A 23,731-nucleotide genomic window follows, 5' to 3' on the forward strand; every position below is an offset into this window, starting at 1 on the left:
GGTCAGCTGCAGGAAGGTTCTTCAGAGAAGAGCTAGAGTGAAAGCTGGGGCTATGTGTTCATCATCAGGCCACTTTGGGGCCCTTTCCAAAGCTAAGCTGACTTTTGCAGACCAAAAAATAATCCTGAATTCAACCTGATTTGGGGGTGAGTTCATGTTTCTGTGCAAACTGTCCACCCAACCCTGTAGTATTATGAGTGCAGACTGAACTTGGCGTTGTATACTAACATTTATGAAGGCGCTCTTTATTCCCCATGATGCATACACAGATGTTGTGGTTCACACATCATGTGAAGATGTGAGGTGGGGCTGGTGTGGGAATCTTGCAGAGGTCATTGTTGAAAGGCAGTGTGTTCAAAGAAGATTTTCTGCACAAGAGGAAGATTTCCAAGAATATATCATTGTGCATCATACAAATCTATCATGAGACTGATTTTAAGAGTGTACTCATAATACACTGGCTGAGTAATTTTAATTGTGTGCCTAATTTTCCTGTGCATTTGCTATGATTGAACACACAATAATAATAAATAGCTATGCTTTGTATTAGACACGTGTGTACACACAGATGCTCAGTATGCAGATGCAATCAGTTCAAGTGGGCATCCAAATTAAGTGTGTAGTTATGCACATGCATTTTTGATAATCAGGCTGCCTATATTTTGTGGATTCATTATCCCATTTAATTATTCATTTATCCACTTATTAGACTAGGGCTTATCATATTCTAGGCGGGAGGTTGTCAATAAATTGTGTAACGTATGTGGTTATTCTGTCCAGATTGTTAGTGTGTTTTGTTGTTCCTTTCCTCTCCACCACTTACTCAGCACTGACGTAAGATTGTTTATTCTCGGCTCACAAAAATACATACAAACTCCTTCTCTTTTTGTCAAGAGCAAGCAAAGGAATGAGAGAATTGACTGAAAACTGCCCTTGCCAGACATCAGATAGACACACTGGGCAACCTCCCTACCAAGGAAATGCATGCTCTTGTGAGTTGTGCAATGTAGCCTAACTTAATTCCTGTCGATCATGGCAGTTGGTCAGTGTTGCTGTAGCCATGTTGGTCCCAGGATATTAGAGAGGCAAGGTGGGTGAGGTAATAATTTTTATTGGACTTGTCAGTTGTCCTATTTGAATAACCAAACCCATTCTTGCTACTTAGGCCCTGAACTTTTGACTGGTTTATGCAGATGAGCTCAGGAGGAAGAAGGATGTTTTACAGTGGATAAGAATTGTAATATAAGAACATCGTTAAACTACCTCATCATAGAAGTTAATAACCTGTGGGTCACTTGCTAGGATCCTCCGGGGATGTCCCGCTTAATCAATTCCCAGCCATTATAAGGGTTTTAGGCACTGGTACACCTCAGCGCCTCCTGTTCTTTCCCTGTGGCACACAATGATTCAGTCTCCTGAGGTCTGTAATATTTTGGTCTAATTCTGATTCTTGGGCTTGGTGTAAGGGTTGACTGGAGGGTAGTTAGTAGCCTGTGATATACAAAGAGATCAGACTAGATGATCTGATGGACCCTTCAGGCCTTCAGCTCTTGGACTCTGACTGTAACTATAACTTACACTAACTCATATAGATGTGTTATTTTCTAAATTGCAGGGCTGTGACAAACAGTTCTTCAATGCATCAGTTCAGTACTCCAACATGGACCCATTATTAGATTATATTAACAAGCATGCTGATCAATTTGGAGTGACCGTCCAGTATTCCACCGTCAGTGATTACTTCCAGGCATTGTATAACAGAAACCTCACATGGGATATTCAGAATTATCAAGACTTTCTTCCATATTCAACAGGTACTTAACAATATGTTTTTTATACACTGCATATACCGATGGATATCAGTAGCTGGCATTGGGGTTAGTTTATTGTAACAGGAGTGTAAGGAGCTGTCATAAATATAAAGGGAAGGGTAAACACCTTTAAATCCCTCCTGGCCAGAGGAAAAACCCTTTCACCTGTAAAGGGTTAAGAAGCTAAGACAACCTCAGTGGCACCTGACCAAAATGACCAGGAGACAAGATACTTTCAAAGCTGGAGGCGGGGAAACAAAGGGTTCTCTCTGTCTGTGTTGCTTTTGCCGGGACCAGAGCAGGAATGCAGGTCGGAACTCCTGTAAAAAATCAGTAAGCAATCTAGTTAGATATGCGTTAGATTCTATTTTGTTTAAATGCCTGAGAAAATAATCCTTTTGTCCTCCTATACCTCTGGAGCGCTTGATAATCTGGGAAGCCTGTTAAAATTATCTTCATTAATTTGAGTTGCTCAGCACTTGCTGCACCATGTGGTGCCCCTCAGGTTGTCACAGCGCTGCTGGGAGCTCAAAGTATACATGTGATTCTGGACAATTTACGTACAAAAGTGCAATATTTATACCAGAGAAGGCATCATAGAATCATAGAAATATAGGCTTGGAAGGGACCTTGAGAGGTCATCTAGTCCAGCCTCTTGCACAAAGGCAAGTCCAAGTAAACCTAGACCATCCATGACAGGTGTTTGGCCAACCTGTTCTTAAAAATCTCCAATGACAGAGATTCCACAATCTCCCTGGGAAGTCTATTCCAGTGCTTAACTACCTTTAAAATAAAGCTTTATAACTGTTAAAACACATTTTCAACATCACATGTCAAAATGTACAAAGTAAATATCCTTAGATCAAAGTCTGATAAGTTTTCAAGTAGCATTTTTCTTACTTTGCTTATCTGTAAATTTCAGTTATTATTGAGGGAAACTTTTTTTTTGTCGGTTTGTGAGTGTACAGTGAGACTGATATTTACCGATAAAAATCTGATCCTTGCAAGCCTAGTTATAGTGATGTCATTGAGTTTGCTTTTCCCCTAGTTTGCTTATGAGACGGTCATGTGGGACTGTGTCAAAAGCCTTACTAAAATCAAGAGATATCACATCTGTTGTTTCTCCCCTATCCACTGGGCCAGTAACCCTGTCAAAGAAGGAAATTAGGGTGGTTTGACATGATTTGGCTTTGATAAATTCATGTTGGCTATTCTTTATAACCTAATTATTTTCTGGGTGCTTACAAATTGATTGCTTAATTTGTTGCCGTATCTTTCAAGGTATTGAAGTTAGGCTGACATCTCAGTTCCTAATACTGGGAATTTGCTTCAGGGTGCCTACAAAATGTTCCCCATGAAAGTATTCTTCCAACTCAGAGGCAGATATGGCTACCGATGGATAAGGGTCAAGCTAGCCAAATTTCATTCACATATGGCAGTAACCGTTTTTTGTTTCTGTCTCTGATGTAAGTGGATCCATGGCTGTTTCATCATTTTCCTTTGCACTCTGGATAGACACATGAGTATTCTGGACTATATTTAATTTGCTTGCCCAATATTCTGTGGCTCTTCTGCTGTTAACGTATTTTTTTAATTAATGATGAAAAGGGATCTTTGCTTCCCCTGATAATTTTTCAGAATGATCCCCTGACTCATGCACCTCCATCTAGGGATCGCATCATTTCAGGTAATGCACTGATAAATGTACTATCAGTATTGCCATGAGCAGACCACCACAATCCCGCCTCTTGTGTGTTTTACCTGCCTGTATGTTCAATGTACTTTACATGCTGCAGTTGGTTGTCATTACTTATTTGTGTTATGGTAGCACCCTCAATGTGCTAGGAGATCTCCATGCAATTTGTGCCTGTCACCAGCTCCTGGTGTGATCTTTTGAGCGGTTTCTGGTGCTCCTGACTGTCCTCCTTAGTTTCCCCTTGGTCAGGGCAGTTCATGGACCCTCACCTCTAATTAAGTCTAGCAGTCTGCTTCAGACTTTTGGCTGTGTTCGTGGAAGCAGCCAGATGCAGGGGTGTTGTCCCTGTGCCGTCCCAGACCTTTCTGCCTTCCCTTCCTTCTCTGCACTCTCTTCTTTATAGCAGCATCTATTGGCTGCAGCTGTGGGTGCCTGCCTCTGTGACTGGCAGCTCTGGCAACTGCGTGGAGGTGTTGTCAAACTGCTTGCCTGTAGACAGGAGAGGCTTTACTCCCACTTCTGTCTATGCTCAATAGGGGGTTTGTAGTCCCCATTACAGTGTCCCCAAACGGTTTACCCTGCCTCGTTATTGCAGTATATATTTAGATGTTTGTGTGCTTTGTAAGGCCACATATTCTGTTTTTAGCCTCACAAATAAATAATTGAAATTCTCCTCTTTGACCACTTGAGGGCATCTGTTGATACATTTTGCAATCTCACTGTAGTCCTGAATGCGTGTTGCCATATCACCCATTCTACTCCAGCCAAGGAAATGAAATTAAAGCTCATTCTGTTTTCCCTCCTCCTTTTAGTCAGGCATATGGAGGGTTCATAACAAATGATAACTATCAATCATAAAGCCCTTCTTTTATTGATTAAAAATAAATGTGCTCCAATGACACTACTGAATTTGTCTTGTACAAGTCATGGGAACTTAATTTCAGTAAGAAGAGGCTTATTTTCACAGATAATTGCCTCAAATCAGCAATCAGATTACTAGGTTTGTAGTACAAAGTACTGTAGCTTCCTGGTCATGTCTATTTAATGCTCCGCGGTGAATGGGTGGGGAGAGAGTGCTGTGACTTGTAACGCTTAGCATTATTTTCCCCTCAGCAGCTGTTGCTTTTTATAGATAAGAAGTTGCACAGTCAAGGAGTGTAAGTAGTCAAAAATGGAGTAAGCAAGGTACAGCACTTTACTGTATGTCGTGTCTCTCAAATTCTTCATAGAACCATTTCAAGCGTGGACTGGGTTTTATACTTCCCGCAGTGTTTTAAAAGGAATTGCACGGAGAGCAAGTTCACTTCTCTACGCTGGAGAGTCGTTTTTCACACAGTATGTTCAGAAATACCCAGCAGGTTCTCTTTGTAAATTCTGGGCCTTACAGCAGCTCCGTAGTCTTCGATGGGCAGTCTCTGAGGTAAACTTACACATTTTTGATTAGGAAAATTATATACACTGTTACCCAAACGTCACTTTTCATAGAATCATAGAATCACAGAATATCAGGGTTGGAAGGGACCTCAGGAGGTCATCTAGTCCAACCCCCTGCTCAAAGCAGGACCGATCCCCAATTAAATCATCCCAGCCAGGGCTTTGTCAAGCCTGACCTTAAAAACTTCTAAGGAAGGAGATTCCACCACCTCCCTAGGTAACGCATTCCAGTGTTTCACCACCCTCCTAGTGAAAAAGCTTTTCCTAATATCCAACCTAAATCTCCCCCACTGCAACTTGAGACCATTACTCCTTGTCCTGTCATCCGCTACCACTGAGAATAGTCTAGATCCATCCTCTTTGGAACCCCCCTTCAGGTAGTTGAAAGCAGCTATCAAATCCCCCTTCATTCTTCTGTTCTGTAGACTAAACAATCCCAGTTCCCTCAGCCTCTCCTCATAAGTCATGTGTTCCAGTCCCCTAATCAATTTTGTTGCCCTCCGCTGGACTCTCTCCAATGTTTCCACATCCTTCTTGTAGTGTGGGGCCCAAAACTGGACACAGTACTCCAGATGAGGCCTCACCAATGTCGAATAGAGGGGAACGATCACGTCCCTCGGTCTGCTGGCAATGCCCCTACTTATACATCCCAAAATGCCATTGGCCTTCTTGGCAACAAGGGCACACTGTTGACTCATATCCAGCTTCTCATCCACTGTAACCCCTAGGTCCTTTTCTGCAGAACTGCTTGTCTAGCCATTCGGTCCCTAGTCTGTAGCAGTGCATTGGATTCTTCCATCCTAAGTGCAGGACTCTGCACTTCTCCTTGTTGAACCTCATCAGATTTCTTTTGGCCCAATCCTCTAATTTGTCTAGGTCCTTCTGTATCCTATCCCTACCCACCAGCGTATTTACCACTCCTCCCAGTTTAGTGTCCTCTGCAAACTTGCTGAGGGTGCAATCCACACCATCCTCCAGATCATTCATGAAGATACTGAACAAAACCGGCCCCAGGACTCACCCTTGGGGCACTCCGCTTGCTACTGGCTGCCAACTAGACATGGAGCCATTGATCACTACCCGTTGAGCCCGACAATCTATCCAACTTTCTACCCACCTTATAGTGCATTCATCCAGCCCATACTTCTTTAACTTGCTGACAAGAATACTGTGGGAGACAGTGTCAAAAGCTTTGCTAAAGTCAAGGAACAACAAGTCCACTTCTTTCCCTTCATCCACAGAACCAGTTATCTCATCATAGAAGGCAATGAAGTTAGTCAGGCATGACTTGCCCTTGGTGAATCCATGCTGACTGTTCCTGATCACTTTCCTCTCCTCTAAGTGCTTCAGAATTGATTCCTTGAGGACCTGCTCCATGATTTTTCCGGGGACTGAGGTGAGGCTGACTGGCCTGTAGTTCCCCAGATCCTCCGTCTTCCCTTTTTTAAAGATGGGCACTACATTAGCCTTTTCCCAGTCGTCCGGGACTTCCCCGGATCGCCATGAGTTTTCAAAGATAATGGACAATGGCTCCGCAATCACATCCACCAACTCCTTTAGCACTCTCGGATGCAACGCATCCAGCCCCATGGACTTGTTCACGTCCAGCTTTTCTAAATAGTCCCTAACCACTTCTTTCTCCACAGGGTGCTGGTCACCTCCTCCCCATGCTGTGCTGCCCAGTGCAGTAGTCTGGGAGCTGATCTAGTTCGTGAAGACAGAGGCAAAAAAAGTATTGAGTACATTAGCTTTTTCCATATCCTCTGTCACTCGGTTGCCTCCCTCATTCAGTAAGGGGCCCACACTTTCCTTGACTTTCTTCTTGTTGCCAATATACCTGAAGAAACCCTTCTTGTTACTCTTAACATCTCTTGCTAGCTGCAGCTCCAGGTCTGATTTGGCCTTCCTGATTTCACTCCTGCATGCCTGAGCAATATTTTTATACTCCTCCCTGGTCATTTGTCCAATCTTCCACTTCTTGTAAGCTTCTTTTTTGTGTTGAAGATCAGCAAGGATTTCACTGTTAAGCCAAGCTGGTCGCCTGCCATATTTACTATTCTTTCTACACATCAGGATGGTTTGTCCCTGTAACCTCAATAAGGATTCTTTAAAATAAAGCCAGCTCTCCTGGACTCCTTTCCCCCTCATGTTATTCTCCCAGGGGATCTTGCCCATCAGTTCCCTGAGAGAGTCAAAGTCTGCTTTTCTGAAGTCCAGGGTCTGTATTCTGCTGCTTTCCTTTCCTCCTTGTGTCAGGGTCCTGAACTTGACCATCTCATGGTCACTGCCTCCCAGGTTCCCATCCACTTTAGCTTCCCCTACTAATTCTTCCCGGTTTGTGAGCAGCAGGTCAAGAAGAGCTCTGCCCCTAGTTGGTTCCTCCAGCACTTGCACCAGGAAATTGTCCCCTACACTTTCCAAAAACTTCCTGGATTATCTGTGCACCGCTGTATTGCTCTCCCAGCAATACAGGGTGATTGAAGTCTCCCATGAAAACCAGGGTGTGCAATCTAGTAGCTTCTGCGAGTTTTGAAGACGAATTCACAAATTATAATTGTTGTGCAAGTATTGTGCCATAATTTGCATCTGCGGTTAGTTGGTGGGCACAACTAATAGGAGTCAGTCAGTCATTGTGCCCACAAATCAAGTTGTTTGGTTATGTATTGTCACTTATGCATCTAAGTGTGTGTGTGAGAGAGAGAGCTAGTGGTAGGCGTCACCAGCTTAGAAAGTCAAATAAAGCTCCAAGCCTCAGCCCTTTTAAGGCCCTTTCCTCAGGACTTGTTTTATTATCCACAAAATGGTCATAAAACAAAGCAAACATAGTGCGAAAACAGTGGGTAATAGCCTCAGAGGCTTTCCCCACTTCAACCAACCCCGAGAGAAGAGACACACACTTCCTCTTTTTGACCCAGCTTCCCCTTCCTCTTACACTCTGACCACAGCAGCCATGTAGCCTGTTGGGACCTGTTAACCCTTTATATGCTGCAGCACCTAGTCACAGGGTGCAATCAACTGTGGAGGTAATATTGTGCTGTAAAATTAAAGGCTAAATTGAGACCCAGAAAAAAAATATCTGTCCTTATGTATTTCACTTTTTGTGACCCAATCGCTGATTATGTAGGCAGGCATTCATAATAGTCTCACACTGAAAGGAAAAGGTAGATGGAAATCTTTGTGTGTCTTGTCTTTGACTATCTTGCTTCATTTATTACTCTTTAGGAATAATCAAAATACAAATTTGGGACTACAGTTGTAGGGAAGCAGTACATTAAATTATCTCACATGTGGGGATGATTTATTCATAGTACTGTAATTCAATTGTGCAGACCCAAATTTGGGATTCAAGTGAATTGTAACTTTTAAATCTCTTTTAAATATAAGGTTCAGCACCATGATGGTATAACAGGGACAGAATCCCCCAAGGTGAAGGACATGTATATGAATCACTTGGTGGATGGAATAGTTAATGTGAAGAAACTGATGGCATCCATAATCTTAGACACAGACAATGCCAAGAAGAATGGAAAACTCTATTCTTATGTTTACAATAAAGACACAGGAAAACGAGGTAATGTCTTAAATTCTTTTTGTTTTTCTAGATTGGTGTATGAAGCATATTCTCCTGCTCAAATTAAATGGCCAAAGTGTTATCATTGTGAGTAGAGCTGGGCAAAGGCTTTCGGACAAATAGTTTATGAAACAAAAAATGCAGTTTTGGTCAACCCAAATCCTTGATTAATGGATTAGAAAACATGCCTTACTGTGATAGACTCAAGGAGCTCAATCTTTTTAGTTTAACAAAGAGAATCATAGAATACCAGGGTTGGTAGGGACCTCAGGAGGTCATCTAGTCAAACACCCTGCTCAAAGCAGGACCAATCCCCAACTAAATAATCCCAGCCAGGGCTTTGTCAAGCTGGACCTTAAAAACCTCAAAGGAAGGAGTTTCCACCACCTCCCTAGGTAATGCATTCCAGTGCTTCACCACCCTCCTAGTGAAAAAGTTTTTCCTAATATCAAACCTCCCCCACTGCAACTAGGGGCCATTACTCCTTGTTCTGTCATCTGCTACCACTGAGAACAGTCTAGATCCATCCTCTTTTGGAACCCCCTTTCAGGAAGTTGAAAGCAGCTATCAAATCCCTCCTCATTCTTCTCTTCTGCAGACTAAATAATCCCAGTTCCCTCAGCCTCTCCTCGTAAGTCATGTGTTGCAGTCCCCTAATCATTTTTGTTGCCCTCCGCTGGACTCTTTCCAGTTTTTCCACATCCTTCTTGTAGTGTGGGGCCCAAAACTGGACACACTACTCCAGATGAGGCCTCACCAATGTTGAATAGAGGGGAACGATCACGTCCCTCGATCTGCTGGCAGTGCCCCTACTTATACAGCCCAAAATGCTGTTAGCCTTCTTGGCAACAAGGGCACACTGTTGACTCATATCCAGCTTCTCATCGACTGTAACCCCTAGGTCCTTTTCTGCAGAACTGCTGTCTAGCCATTCGGTCCCTAGTCAGTAGCAGTGCATGGGATTCTTCCTTCCTAACTGAAGGTCTCTGCACTTCTCCTTGTTGAACCTCATCAGATTTCTTTTGGCCCAATCCTCTAATTTGTCTAGGTCCCTCTGTATCCTATCCCTACCCACCAGCATATCTACCACTCCTCCCAGTTTGGTGTCATCTGCAAACTTGCGGAGGGTGCAGTCCACGCCATCCTCCAGATCATCAATGAAGATATTGAACAAAACTGGCCCCAGGACTTACCCTTGGGGCACTCCGCTTGATACCAGCTGCCAGCTAGACATGGAGCCATTGATCACTACCCGTTGAGCCCGACAATCTAGCCAGCTTTCTATCCACCTTATCGTCCATTCAGCCAGCCCATACTTTTTTAACTTGCTGGCAAGAATACTGTGGGAGACCGTATCAAAAGTTTTGCTAAAGTCAAGGAATAACACGTCCACTGCTTTCCCCTCATCCACAGAGCCAGTTATCTTCTCATAGAAGGCAATTAGATTAGTCAGGCATGACTTGCCCTTGGTGAATCCATGCTGACTGTTCCTGATCACTTTCCTCTCCTCTAAGTGCTTCAGAATTGATTCCTTGAGGACCTGCTCCATGATTTTTCCAGGGACTGAGGTGAGGCTGACTGGCCTGTAGTTCCCCGGATCCTCCTTCTTCCCTTTTTTAAAGATGGGCACTGCATTAGCCTTTTCCCAGTCGTCCGGGACCTTCCTGGATTGCCATGAGTTTTCAAAGATAATGGCCAATGGCTCTGCAATCACATCCACCAACTCCTTTAGCACCCTCGGATGCAGCGCATCTGGCCCCATGGACTTGTGCTTGTCCAGCTTTTCTAAATAGTCCTGAACCACTTCTTTCTCCACAGAGGGTTGGTCAACTTCTCCCCATACTGTGCTGCCCAGTGCAGTAGTCTGGGAGCTGATCTTGTTCATGAAGACAGAGGCAAAAAAAGTATTGAGTACATTAGCTTTTTCCATATCCTCTGTCACTCGGTTGCCTCCTTCATTCAGTAAGGGGCCCACACTTCCCTTGACTTTCTTCTTGTTGCCAACATACCTGAAGAAACCCTTCTTGTTACTCTTAACATCTCTTGCTAGCTGCAACTCCAGGTCTGATTTGGCCTTCCTGATTTCACTCCTGCATGCCTGAGCAATATTTTTATACTCCTCCCTGGTCATTTGTCCAATCTTCCACTTCTTGTAAGCTTCTTTTTTGTGTTCAAGATCAGCAAGGTTTTCACTGTTAAGCCAAGCTGGTTGCCTGCCATATTTAGTATTCTTTCGACACATCGGGATGGTTTGTCCCTGTAACCTCAATAAGGATTCTTTAAAATACAGCCAGCTCCCTTGGACTCCTTTCCCCCTCATGTTATTCTCCCAGGGGATCCTGCCCATCAGTTCCCTGAGAGAGTCAAAGTCTGCTTTTCTGAAGTCCAGGGTCCGTATTCTGTTGCTCTCCTTTCTTCCTTGTGTCAGGATCCTGAACTCAACCATCTCATGGTCACTGCCTCCCAGGTTCCCATCCACTTTTGCTTCCCCTACTAATTCTTCCCGGTTTGTGAGCAACAGGTCAAGAAGAGCTCTGCCCCTAGTTGGTTCCTCTAGCACTTGAACCAGGAAATTGTCCCCTACACTTTCCAAAAACTTCCTGGATTGTCTGTGCACTGCTGTATTGCTCTCCCAGCAGATATCAGTGTGATTGAAGTCTCCCAGGAGAATCGGGGCCTGTAATCTAGTAACTTCCGTTAGTTGCCGGAAGAAAGCCTCGTCCACCTCATCCCCCTGGTTTGGTGGTCTATAGCAGACTCCCACCGCAACATCACCCTTGTTTCTCACACTTCTAAACTTAATCCAGAGACCGACAACTTAATTCCATCACTGCCAATTTTTTAAATCAAGATTGGATGTTTTTCTAAATGATATGCTCTAGGAATTATTTTTGGGGAAGCTCTGTGGTCTGTGTTACATAGGAGATCAGACTCAATGATCATAATCATCCCTTGTGGCCTTGGAATCTATGAATCTATTAAAATATTTGCAACTGTTCGACAAAAATAATTTGAACCATTCGCAAAATGGCCAGAGGAGGAGCTGGTGGTGACACTGCCACCAGTGCTGCTGTCCCGTTCTCTCTCCCCCTCCCCCCCAACCCAACCTTTAGCCCAATAGTTAGGACGCTCATCTGGGATGTGGAAGACCCAGGTTTGACCTGGAAGACCCTGTGTAGAACAGATGCCAAACTGATTTTTTTTTTCTCCAGTTAACTGAAAATTCTAAAGAACTCTAAAACCTGGAACTGAATGCCCAGCTCTAATTGTAAGCCATCATTTTGAAGAGGCCAAGTACCAAGGATACCCACCAAGCCTCAAGCAAGGCAGCTGAGCCACCAAGTCTCAGGCACCCAAAACCAAAGATCATACAGTAGGGACCCAGAGCTTTGTGTGAATAAAGACTTCAGGACTGGACCCCAAATTCTGCCTTCAGACATGTGTCCAAAGGAGAATTTGGCATGACGAAGACAGTTCCTTAACTAGTCTTCCTAACTGGAGGAAGGAGTCTAGGATATACAGTAGTCAACTTTATGGAAGATTTTCCTTATGATTTACTTCCAGGATATGCAAGAATTTATTATTGTGTTCTAGGAATCTGTTTATTCCAGGAAGATTATGGAATTCCTTTAAAAAAAGCTGGTTTGTTTTGGAGACTTCTATTATTGTTGAATGGAAACCGTGCTTTGGGCAGCAGCTTTTGCATTGTTTATGGGATACTGAAATTAGGTTTCCCTATAGAATCTCCTGCATAACACTACTGTATTTAGGCTGTATGATTGTAAATAGAGGAGAACTTTTTATTGTCATGACTTAGTGGCTAGCCTGTTGTAATTAATATTAATGGCAAATGTGTTTCTTTGAATTCTGGGCCTTTGTGTGGTTCAAACAGAAGAATAATATACCAAAGGGGCATTGGCTTTATGCAGTATTATAAATGTAGATCTGAATGTGTAACCATGATACACTCTTTGAGGGATATTTTTTAGATTGAAACCTGAAAGATAGTGATCGTATTCTACCTGGGTAGTACTGTATGTTCCTTAAAAGAAAAATGACTGTGCATTACTGTTTCTTATTTTAAAGCTGTATTTTTACTTTGTGTGTGTGAAAAGGTACAAGGAGTGTTGAACAATACATTATTGTCTATAATCCCCTGGCGTGGAACATCACTACCTTTGTCGTTGTTGCTATGAGCTACTCAGCAGTCAGTGTGTATGATGAATTGGGACATCCTGTACCAGCACAGGTACTGTGTGGTTATGTTAATGTATATATTGCATTTCTCTTTGTAACTGGAAATGGCCCACCTTGATTATCACTACAAAAGGTTTTCTTCCCCCCTACCCCCCCCCACCCCCGCTCTCCTGCTGGTAATAGCTCATCTTAAGTGATCGCTCTCCTTACAGTGTGTATGGTAACACCCATTGTTTCATGTTCTCTGTGTATATAAATCTCCTCACTGTATTTTCCACTGAATGCATCCAATGAAGTGAGCCGTAGCTCACGAAAGCTTATGCTCAAATAAATTGGTTAGTCTCTAAGGTGCCACTAGTACTCCCTTTCTCTTTGTAACTGACTCTTTCATTATAGTACACTCTTTTCCAATTCCCTTTTTTTCTTTCCCATCTTAGCAAGACATGATAGCTTCTCCTGTAAATTAGAAACAACAACATGATTATATTGTTTTTTCCCCAGTTGCTCATGTAATTAAGCACCCTGCCTATAAATCTCAGTTATTCAGTCCAATTTACTTTCCCAAAACAGAAAGTATCACCAAAATGTATAATGTTAAGGACAAAGGGGAGGATCCTGTATATTTTACAAGGATTTGAAATTATTTGGCACGTTAAGGAAACAAAAGAGGCCCCAAGGGAGGAGTGTGTGGAATTGGATGAGTGCAGGGCGGGCCCGCTCTCCCACAGTTGCAGTTTCTGTCCTGCGGGGCTGGGCCCAGCTCCCTCCTCCAGGCATGTCGACTTGCTGAACAAGATTGCAACATCACTCAGGTTTGGAGGGGCGTCCAGATCAAATTTCAGTGAGTGGCGTTGCAACCTGGCACGCGGGTTCACAGCACCAGTCAGGTTTGTCCCTGCCTCCCCTCCGCCATGGTGGAGGAGCATTTGGGCTAAACCTGCAAACCTTGGCACTGCAACCCTGGGTGTCAGGTCCCAATACTCAGAGCAGGAGAGCAGGTCCAGACCTGCAGGACAGGAACCACTACTGGAGAATGGGTGTGCGACAGGCTTGCTCTTCACCCACCCCATCCTCGCCAGACTGGAAGAATTGTGTTTGTCTAGGCCAGGGCCCAGTGATGGGTTAATCCAGTCCTGGATGTGGCGACCGATCCAGAACCTTTCCATGATCATTGGTAGGTTGGGATCCACTGTTTGGGAAACAGTCATTTAAAACACAATTTTGAAGTGTGTAGGCAGCCTCCGAGGAACCCCCGAGATGTTCCAATCATTTTTCTGTCAAACATCTTTTTTGTTAGTTTCAAGCGAGGTTTCCTTTTGTTTTTGTTTTTTCAATTACACTGGTATTTTAAGATGGATTTGAAGGCACTGTTGCACTCATTTAAATCGACAGCTTTGATTTCATGTTGGCAAGGAGTTCGTTAAAATATTAAATAATCTCATAGTTTGACACTAATATTTAATCCCAAACAAAACTGTGAATCTTAAATTGAGGTTGCTAAATAACTCCCCCCTTATCAAAACAGAAAAAAAGAACATCATAATTCTAAATTTTAAAGGTGAACATGCTTGGAAATTCTCATGTGAAGATACCAGGTGAAACTTTTCAAATATGCACATGTTAGACATATACCAATTAGCTCTGTCTGAAATACAACATCATTCTCTCTCTTAACTTGCAGATCCAAAACTCAGCAGAATCCCCCTCTACCTATGATCTGTATATTCTTGTCACATTAAGTGGTCTCAGTTACCGAAGATACAGCGTTAAGTTATCAGCTGACAAGGAAAGTGCATTCATTGCAAGATCAGTTAAATATGGACGAAAAGTCATAAAGCATGCTGATCATCAGAGTAGACGGCTGATTCCTGTGCTTAACGATTGCTACACAGTGATGTTGGACCAAAATACTAATCTAATGCACAGCATTACTGACAGGTGAGGCTACCAGCATTTTTCATTTTAGTCAAACAGCCTTTGATGATAAGCAAAACTCTTTTTAAAAAGGAAATCCAGATACTTGATCACATATTATCCTCTGAGGATTAACGACTAACAAGAGTGCTTTACAATCAAAGGACTTGAAAACTTCTCCCTTCTGCTCATTTTGTGAAGTGAGCTAATGAATGGTCTTATTCCTACACTACTTTTTTCCCCTGTGGTATTGAATCTGTGTAGTCAGTGAAATATTCATTTGATTCATAATTCCAAGGCCAGAAGGTATCACTGTGATCATCTAGTCTGACCTCCTGTATAGCACAGGCCATAGAACTTCCCCAAAATATTATGGTTAACTAACTTAGATTTTATAATGTGCTAACTTTAGGAGATCAAGTATATTTAAAATAGATACTATAACAGGGTGCCCAAGTGCCCCCTTGTGGCTTTGCAGGCACCCTGCTCATGAGCCCCCTCTGATGGGCCCTTAAACACTCCACACAGTCTCTGATGTGGTTCACAGCACCCCTTCCCAGGGCTGGTTTAACATCAAATAAAGTTCACGCAGTCCTCAGAGTCCTTAATTACAAAATAATTCCCAGTGAGCCTCCAACATAAAGTCCATCATCACAATTCAACAGTTCATACTTAGCTCCAGTTCTTCTGCCACGCCGAGAGCTCTTCCTCTTCCAGTCTGCACCACCCAAAGCCATCAGTGCCAACCCTTTCTGTCTGGAGCTCAGCCCTCTGGCCCTGGCTTCCTCCTTCTTCAGTGTCTCCCTGTTCTGGGAGAGAAGGCAGTCTATATACTGCTGTCCTCCAGAATGGTCCTCCTGATTGCTAGGAGAGAGGGGAAACCTGCCCCACCCCACACTACAGGGCTCCTGATCCTGGGCCCTTAAAGGAACAGTGTCCTGGGGTTTTTCTCCCCTCATCCAACTCCCAGTACCCCAGTCCTGCTTCCTCACTTGTTCTACCAGGCCATTTTCTCGGTCTTTGTTTATTCCACTACCCCAGAAATTGGGTCCTCTGGCCCTCTTTCCTCTTACACTAGTACATCCTGTTACAGATACAATACAAATCTACAGTGAATTTATATGATCTCACATGATGTAACGATAGCCAAGTGCTCTCCTCCCCATCAGTAATTCCTACTGTGTTCTCTAAAACTGCTAGCTCTAGGATGCAAACATAGAGAACTTCTTAAAGAGAACTTGATGTTCCTTTTATTTATTTATATTAAATAAAAGGAAATAAAACCAAAAAACTGACCAAGAGTGCAAGCTAACTGAATACATCTGTCGGTTTACAGGTCCAGATCCTCATATGGTGTAAATTGCCGTAGCTCCTTTGACTTCAGTGGAGTTATGCTGATTTACAACGGCAGACGGATCCAGACCATAGTTTTCAAGTTGGCACATGCATCTTACTAATGATCTTGGATCTCATTCACAGAGGTGTTTTTGCTTAGAATCATCTCCCTCACAGGGGTATTTGGAGGATTAACTAGTTACTAGTTAATGTTTGTACAGTACTTTGAAGATGGAAAGCGATAAGCATTATTATTAGAGATGGGCCTGAACCAAAGCCCTGGATTTGAACATTGAGAAAGATCAGATTCCATGTCCACATTTTAAAATTGGGCCCTCTCTCTAGAATGGAGATAAATTACAAATCTGGATTCAAACACCAACCTTAGAAATTTGGAGGATAGAAACTGTGAATCCAGATCTGCATTTGTGTGGCTCAGGCCTGTTATTGTGGTGTGTGATATTGAAATGTTACAGTTTACTGTTGAAGTTTTGGCAGGTCCCTTGGTATGGGAAAAGCTTGAGGAATACATAAATAAACACTATATCTGAAGGCTCTTCTTCTCCCCTTTCCCTCTCTATAACTTTTCTCCACCCCCTGCTGATGTATGGTAGTTTGTGTCTGATGGGGCACGCCATCCCTGTATAAACCCTCATACGAGGGAAGGGTGGTGGGGGTATCAGCAAGGGTTTTGAACACCCTAAAGCTTGTTTTGAAATGGTGGGGAAAAGTAGTCATCCCCTGTGGCCCTGCCTGACCCCGCATCTCCCCCCCCAACCCCCATGGTATTTAGCTGGATGTCCACACTGGCAGGTAGTTAGTGTTTGAGGTGGTTTAAAAATTCAATAAAGTGCCAGCCTTCGGTTGAACCAAATTTACTGCATGGAGTCTTCATTCCTGCTGTGTCTGAGTCAATGATTGTGGTAGAACTGCTAATGGTTTTGTGGGAAATTAATGCTTTACACACAAATGGCCCATTAATAATGTTAACACTTACACAGAGCTTCATAATCACTGAGTAATTCAGTCCTCATGACTCCCCAGCAAAGGCTGTCAATAAGTATTTTCCCTGCTTTACAAGGGAGCGGCAAGTGAGTGTGGGAGGGAAGTTGGAAGACTAAGGGCTAGTCTACACTAGAAGCGCTAAAGAAGCGCAGCTGTACAACTGTAGCGTGTCTGGTGAAGAAGCTCTATGCTGACAGGAGAGAGCTCTCCCGTTAGCACAATAAAACCACCTCAGTGAGAGGCAGTAGCTATGTCAGTGGGAGATGCTCTCCCACCAACATAGCACTGTCCACACAGGCGCTTAGCTTGGTGTAACTTCGGTCACTCAAGGGGGTTGCTTAGAGATGTTACCCCTGAGCGATATAAGGTATAGCAACATATGTGGTAGTGTGTACAAGCTCTAAGTGGCACATCTCTACATACTTCACAAGTAGAAGAAGAGGCAGAGTTGGTATTAAAACTGGCGAGTTCCTGATTCCACATCCTGTGCTCAGGTCTCTAAGGCCACCCCCTTTGTTACCAGGGCTGCGTATCAGGTCCTGGGTTATGTTAGTTTATGTAGCTATAAAAATTGCTTTAGCTGACCAGATTCTGCTTGACCTATATTATCTGACCTAAATTTTTATTCAGTAGAGAACCTTTGAACCCAGGTTCATAAGCAAATCTTGCTCTTATAAGACTTCAAATCATGGAGCTAATGGGAATAACTTAAGCAACATTTAGATTTGCTGAAAATACAAAACGACACTGGGAATTGCATGAAATTGTTAGGGAGGCCAGTGACTATTTTATAATTATTTACAGTTGGTTCTGTGATGGCAAATATTTAGCAAGAGGCACTTGCCTGAGAATCATAGAATATCAGGGTTGGAAGGGACCTCAGGATGTCATCTAGTCCAACCCCCTGCTCAAAGCAGGACCAATCCCCAACTAAATCATCCCAGCCAGGGCTTTGTCAGGCCTGACCTTAAAAACCTCAAAGGAAGGAGATTCCACCACCTCCCTAGGTAACCCATTCCAGTGCTTCACCACCCTCCTAGTGAAAAAGCTTTTCCTAATATCCAACCTAAACCTCCCGCACTGCAACTTGAGACAATTACTCCTTGTTCTGTCATCTGCTACCACTGAGAACAGTCTAGATCCATCCTCTTTGGAACCCCCTTTCAGGAAGTTGAAAGCAGCTATCAAATCCCCCCTCATTCTTCTCTTCTGCAGACTAAATAATCCCAGTTCCCCCAGCCTCTCCTCATAAGTCATGTGTTCCAGTCTCCTAATTATTTTTGTTGCCCTCCACTGGACTCTTTCCAATTTTTCCACATCCTTCTTGTAGTGTGGGGCCCAAAACTGGACACACTACTCCAGATGAGGCCTCACCAATGTCGAATAGAGGGGAACGATCACGTCCCTCGGTCTGCTGGCTTTGCCCCTACTTATACATCCCAAAATGCCATTGGCTTTCTTGGCAACAAGGGCACACTGTTGACTCATATCCAGCTTCTCGTCCACTGTAACCCCTAGGTCCTTTTCTGCAGAACTGCTGCCGAGCCATTCGGTCCCTAGTCTGTAGCGGTGCATTGGATTCTTCCGTCCTAAGTGCAGGGCTCTGCACTTGTCCTTGTTGAACCTCATCAGATTTCTTTTGGCCCAATCCTCCAATTTGTCTAGGTCACTCTGGACCCTATCCCTACCCTCTAGCATATCTACCTCTTCCCCCAGTTCCATGTCATCTGCCAACTTGCTGAGGGTGCAATCCAACCCATCATCCAGATCATTAATAAAGATATTGAACAAAACCAGCCCCAGGAACTGATCCCTGGGGCACTTTGCTTGATACCGGCTGCCAACAAGACATGGAGCCATTGATCACTACCCGTTGAGCCCGACAGCTTTCTATCCACCTTATCGTCCATTCATCCAGCCCATACTTCTTTAACTTGCTGGCAAGAATACTGTGGGAGACCATATCAAAAGCTTTGCTAAAGTCAAGGAATAACACGTCCACTGCTTTCCCCTCATCCACAGAGCCAGTTATCTCGTCATAGAAGGCAGTGAAGTTAGTCAGGCATGACTTGCCCTTGGTGAATCCATGCTGACTGTTCCTGATCACTTTCCTCTCCTCTAAGTGCTTCAAAATTGATTCCTTGAGGATCTGCTCCATGATTTTTTCCTGCTGGCCTCATCTCCTGCTGCCTATTTAATTAATTATTCATTTTAGCTAAAGAAACAGATATTTTCTAAGATTCCCATGCTCATTCCCCTTGCAATTAAGCGTTGCAGATAATACTTACACAATGTATATCTATATAATACATTTTCCCCTTTATACATTTACAGGAAGACTAACCGGACTGTCCAAGTAACTCAGGGGTTTCTTGAATATCATGTGAATGGAGATGTGAGGAAGGGGCCCATTTCAGATAACTACTTATTTACCCCAAATGGATCAGCTGTTGAAGAATCAGAAGCAGTGGGACTGGAAGTTGTTTCTGGAAACCTAATGAGAGAGATCAGGCAATATTTTTACAGGTAAAGATACTCATTTGAATTTTTCATCCTCTTTACACATGTGGGAGTAATCCTGTACAGCAGTGGTCTCCAACCTTTTTACACCCAAGATCACTATTTGAATCTAAGTGCAACCCAGGATCTACCCCGTCCCTTCCCTGAGGCCCCGCCCCTTCCCAAAAGCCTTACCCTGCTCACTCCATCCCCCCCCTCTCTCCGTCACTCGCTCTCCCCCACCCTCGCTCAGTTTCACTGGGTTAAGGTAGTGCATTGGGGTTTGGGAGGGGGTTCAGGCTCTGGGCTGGGGCTGAGGGGTTCACAGTGTGGGAGGGGGCTCTGGGCTGAGCCTGGGGCAGGGGGTTGGGGTGCAAGAGGAAGTGAGGGGTGCAAGCTCTAGGCGGGAGTTTGGGTGCAGGAGGGGTCTCCGGGCTGGGGCAGGGGATTGGGGTGCAGGAGGGGGGCAGGGTGTGGGCTCTGGGAGGGAGTTGGGTGCAGGAGGGGGCTCCAGACTGGGGCAGAGTGTTGGGGTGCAGAAAGGGGTACAGGGTGCTGGCTCTGGAATGGGGGTCAGGCCTGGAGCAGGGGTTTGGGGTGTAGAAGGGACTATAGGGTGCTAGGTCCGGGAGGGCGCTCAGGTCTGGGGGTTGGGGTGTAGGAGTGGGTTTGGGGTGCTGGCTCTGGAAGGGGGCTCAGGGTGGGGTTCGGGGTGCAGGAGGGGGTTCAGGGTACAGGAGGAGTTTTGGGGTTCTGGCTCCAGGAGGGGGCTGGGGTGCGGCCTCCTGCCGAGCAGCACTTACCTCTGGTGGCTCCCGGTCGGTGGCAGGCACGGCAAGGCTAAGGCAGCTCTCTGCCTACCCCGGCCCCACACCGCTCCCGGAAGGGGCCAACACGCCTCTGCGGCCCCAGGGGGGAGGGAGCACGTGGCTCCACGCACCACCCCCCTCTGCAAGCACCACCCCCACAGTTCCCATGGGCCACAGCTTCCCATTCCCGGCTAATGGGAGCTGCAGGGGCAGTGCTTGCAGGCAGGAGTAGCGCGTGGATGGAGATACCTGCCCACCTGCAGCTGCTCTGGCCGCTTCCAGGAGCAACGTGGGGCCAGGGTAGGCAGGGAGTCTGCCTTAGCAGCAGCCCCGCTGCACCACCGGAGATCGCGATCGACTGGGAGATCCTCTAGGATTGACCAGTTGATTGCAATCTACCGGTTGGTGACCACTGCTGTACAAAGAAAAGGAGGACTTGTGGCACCTAGGAGACTAACCAATTTATTTGAGCATAAGCTTTCATGAGCTACAGCTCACTTCATCGGACTGCTGTCCAGTCATCTCTAAACAGTGACGTGTGTGTTGTACAGCTCTTAGTGGATTATGTTTAACATGTGGCTGGTGAAGAAGACACTGGTTCAGTACCTAGTTTAATGGTGCAGCTGTGGGTTTTGCTGTTGAGGTGAGGAGAGTTAGAAATGTGGTGTGTTCAGTTGTGAGTTGGTTTGTTTTTCGTATGGAGTAATGGTGCAATTCAAAAACAAGATTCAAGTCTGCTGAGATCCTGAATCTTCTATGTTGGTTGAATTTTGACAAGTCTCTAATTAGAGTACAGGCTGCAATCTGCGTATTGGAAAAAGAGCTAATTAAAGACAAAAGAGGGAACTGAGTCCCCGACAATGAGGCATTCAGATCTCTTTCCTGTGAACTCTGAAGAGCTAGCTGCTTTTTCTCTGTTTAAGAGTATTTACAGCCAACTACCTTTTAATTTTTTTATTAGCTGATGGTTGTTTTATTGAAGTTTTCTGTTACTTTAAGTGAAATTGCCATGCACAAGGGCGGTTATTGTGTCAAGAAAGATTAGGAATTACTGTACACATAGAAGATATAAAATGGAATTTGTGTATGAAAATTCATGTTCTTTAGATGGGAAAACTGAACTCAGGTTTATTTATATCTTTTCCTGAATGTAAACATGTTGTTTACATTGTTATTTTCAATACTTGTCTGTGCAGCAATTCAACTAGAAAGTAAATATGTTCTAGATAGACTTTCCATTTGAATAATGTTCATTTTGTATGTAAGGATTTTTTTTTTTTTTTTGCTCTATAGTAATAGAAGTGTCTACTGTAGTCTGTACTTACATGACTATGAGAGTGAAAACAAGATAATATCCTTCCACTCAAGAGTGTATTAAGGAGAAATGACAGAAAAATAGCTATAATTTTGAACAATCCAAAATTAGAGGAACAAGTAGTAAAATGTATGAAACCCACCCATCCACCCACACACACAACATGTGGGACACCAAGGAATACTGTAGAATTTCCATTTATACAAATTGGATCTCTGAAATTTGAAAAACTAAAAATCATTTCACTAGTTACACAAAGCAGGTAAAATCCAGACAAAATACTGCAGGTTCATTAATAATGCAAACTGTGACCTGACATAACTAATCAAATATTAGTTTAACTTGCTAAACTTTACATTATTTACCCTCTTGTTTTGTAGGAATATAACCGCTCAGGATTACATGTATGTGGCATATTCAAGAATCTACAGTATACCAGGAGGTTATGATGATAAGCTGCTTTGTCACAGGATAGAGCAAGAATACAGAGTTGGACCTTTGGAACTAAATCGTGAGGCAATCCTCAGAACAAGCACAAATTTAAACACTAAGCAGACACTTTACACTGACAACAATGGCTATCAGATGCAGAAGAGACAGTACAAGGCCTATGTGAATAATACAGTGGCTCGGGTAGGCATAAAACTGTAATCCAAAATCAAGTGTGTATCCTGTTCATGCTCTGTTACGTTGCACAAACTTAATGTTTTTGTTGTTTAATTTATTGTGTGTCGTCAGAACTATTATCCTATGGTCCAGACTGCCTACTTTGAGGATGACAGCATGAGGCTGATGCTGCTTGCAGAAAGATCTCATGGTGTCTCAAGTCAAGGAAATGGGCAAGTGGAGGTAATGAATGAAAATGATTTGACAATAAAACAGTAATTTCATGGCTCCTGATGATCCGAATAAAGGATGATAGCTGATGACTGTTCCGGCATTTATCTTCATCATGCAGGTGATGCTTCATAGGAGACTGTGGAATAACCTTGAGTGGGACCTGAATTACAATCTCACTTTGAATGACACCTCAGTGGTTCGTCCACTGTTCTGGCTCATCTTAGGAACTAAGCCTGTGGCTGATGGTCTGTATCAGACAAGTGCTCTGGCTTTAGAACACAGACCAGTTGTTATGTATGGAGAGCTAACAGGTAACTGTTCTACTTACCTTTTTTAAAACTAAGAATTGTTCCTTTGTTTTGCCTAAAATCAGACTCCTAAGTCTATATTTAGGCACCTAAACAGCTGGCCCACCTTTTCCAAGGTAAGCGCCCACGATTTCTCATTGCCTTTTAAGAGGAAGTGCTGGATGCTCAGCACCTTTGAAAATGGGGCTACTTATTCACATTCCTGGCTGTATAGATTTAGGAGCCTAACTCTAGGCATCCATTGGCTGAAAAACTTGTCCACAGTAGCTGACTGAGAGAACTTTTGAGTCCAAGTTTAAAACATCTTTCAAATAAAAAAGACATGTAGTAGAATAGCAGTAGCAAGACTTGATGAAGCATGCTTTACTGGGGCACTAATATACTTTTCAGCCAGTTCAAGTCATGCTGCTTTCAGCTTAGTGCCTCAGAACGTCTGAAGAGAGAGTGCCTCACCCACTCCTGGTCTAGTTCAGACAGTGGGAGGGCACACTCTTCCCCTCCAAAGGCAGTGCAGTGCCACTGGCCAGGGTCCTCTTTCTTGACATAACCATGTTTTACATGATAGCTTTGGTTTTTTATTTCACATATAGACAAACCAAAGCTGCATCAAGAACTTCATTCTGTTCAGAGGGATCCTGTAACCCTCCCAGCTAACCTGCATCTCCAGACTCTAAGCATTCCTGGGTGGACATATAGCTCCAACCACACTGAGCAGCTACATAATATTTACAAAGGTAGGTTCTCTTTTAGCAGTAAGTCATTTATAGATGGAGATTACTCAGCGTGTAACACTTACAAAGGCTGTTTTTCTCTTCCTTCTTTATTTTGTGACTATCGTTATTAATTATCTGTATTACAGTAGCACTGAACTAGGTCAGAGGACTCTGTGCTGCACAGACGTATAATAAAGACAGACCCTGCCTCAAAGAGTATAAGGGCCATTTAAGCACCCAACTCCCTTTGAAGATATCCCCCATGAGGTCTTTGAGGTAAAGTC

General features: G+C 43.9%; 1 protein-coding gene across 3 annotated transcripts in view; it reads left to right on the forward strand.

Annotated features, from left to right (window-relative positions):
* The window catches only part of MAN2B2 (mannosidase alpha class 2B member 2), a 59,690-nt gene that overhangs the window by 24,139 nt on the left and 11,820 nt on the right, over window positions 1-23,731 (forward strand). For all 3 annotated transcript variants that reach the window (XM_074951719.1, XM_074951717.1, XM_074951718.1), the window contains 10 exons: window positions 1,616-1,814; window positions 4,737-4,927; window positions 8,326-8,512; window positions 12,628-12,761; window positions 14,391-14,647; window positions 19,298-19,489; window positions 21,967-22,219; window positions 22,325-22,435; window positions 22,545-22,737; window positions 23,325-23,468. In XM_074951719.1, coding sequence (XP_074807820.1) covers window positions 1,616-1,814; window positions 4,737-4,927; window positions 8,326-8,512; window positions 12,628-12,761; window positions 14,391-14,647; window positions 19,298-19,489; window positions 21,967-22,219; window positions 22,325-22,435; window positions 22,545-22,737; window positions 23,325-23,468 — 1,861 coding nt within the window. The remainder of the gene's footprint in view (window positions 1-1,615; window positions 1,815-4,736; window positions 4,928-8,325; window positions 8,513-12,627; window positions 12,762-14,390; window positions 14,648-19,297; window positions 19,490-21,966; window positions 22,220-22,324; window positions 22,436-22,544; window positions 22,738-23,324; window positions 23,469-23,731) is intronic.

The sequence above is a fragment of the Natator depressus genome, chromosome 4, assembly GCF_965152275.1.
Source record: "Natator depressus isolate rNatDep1 chromosome 4, rNatDep2.hap1, whole genome shotgun sequence".
Lineage (NCBI taxonomy): Eukaryota > Metazoa > Chordata > Testudines > Cheloniidae > Natator > Natator depressus.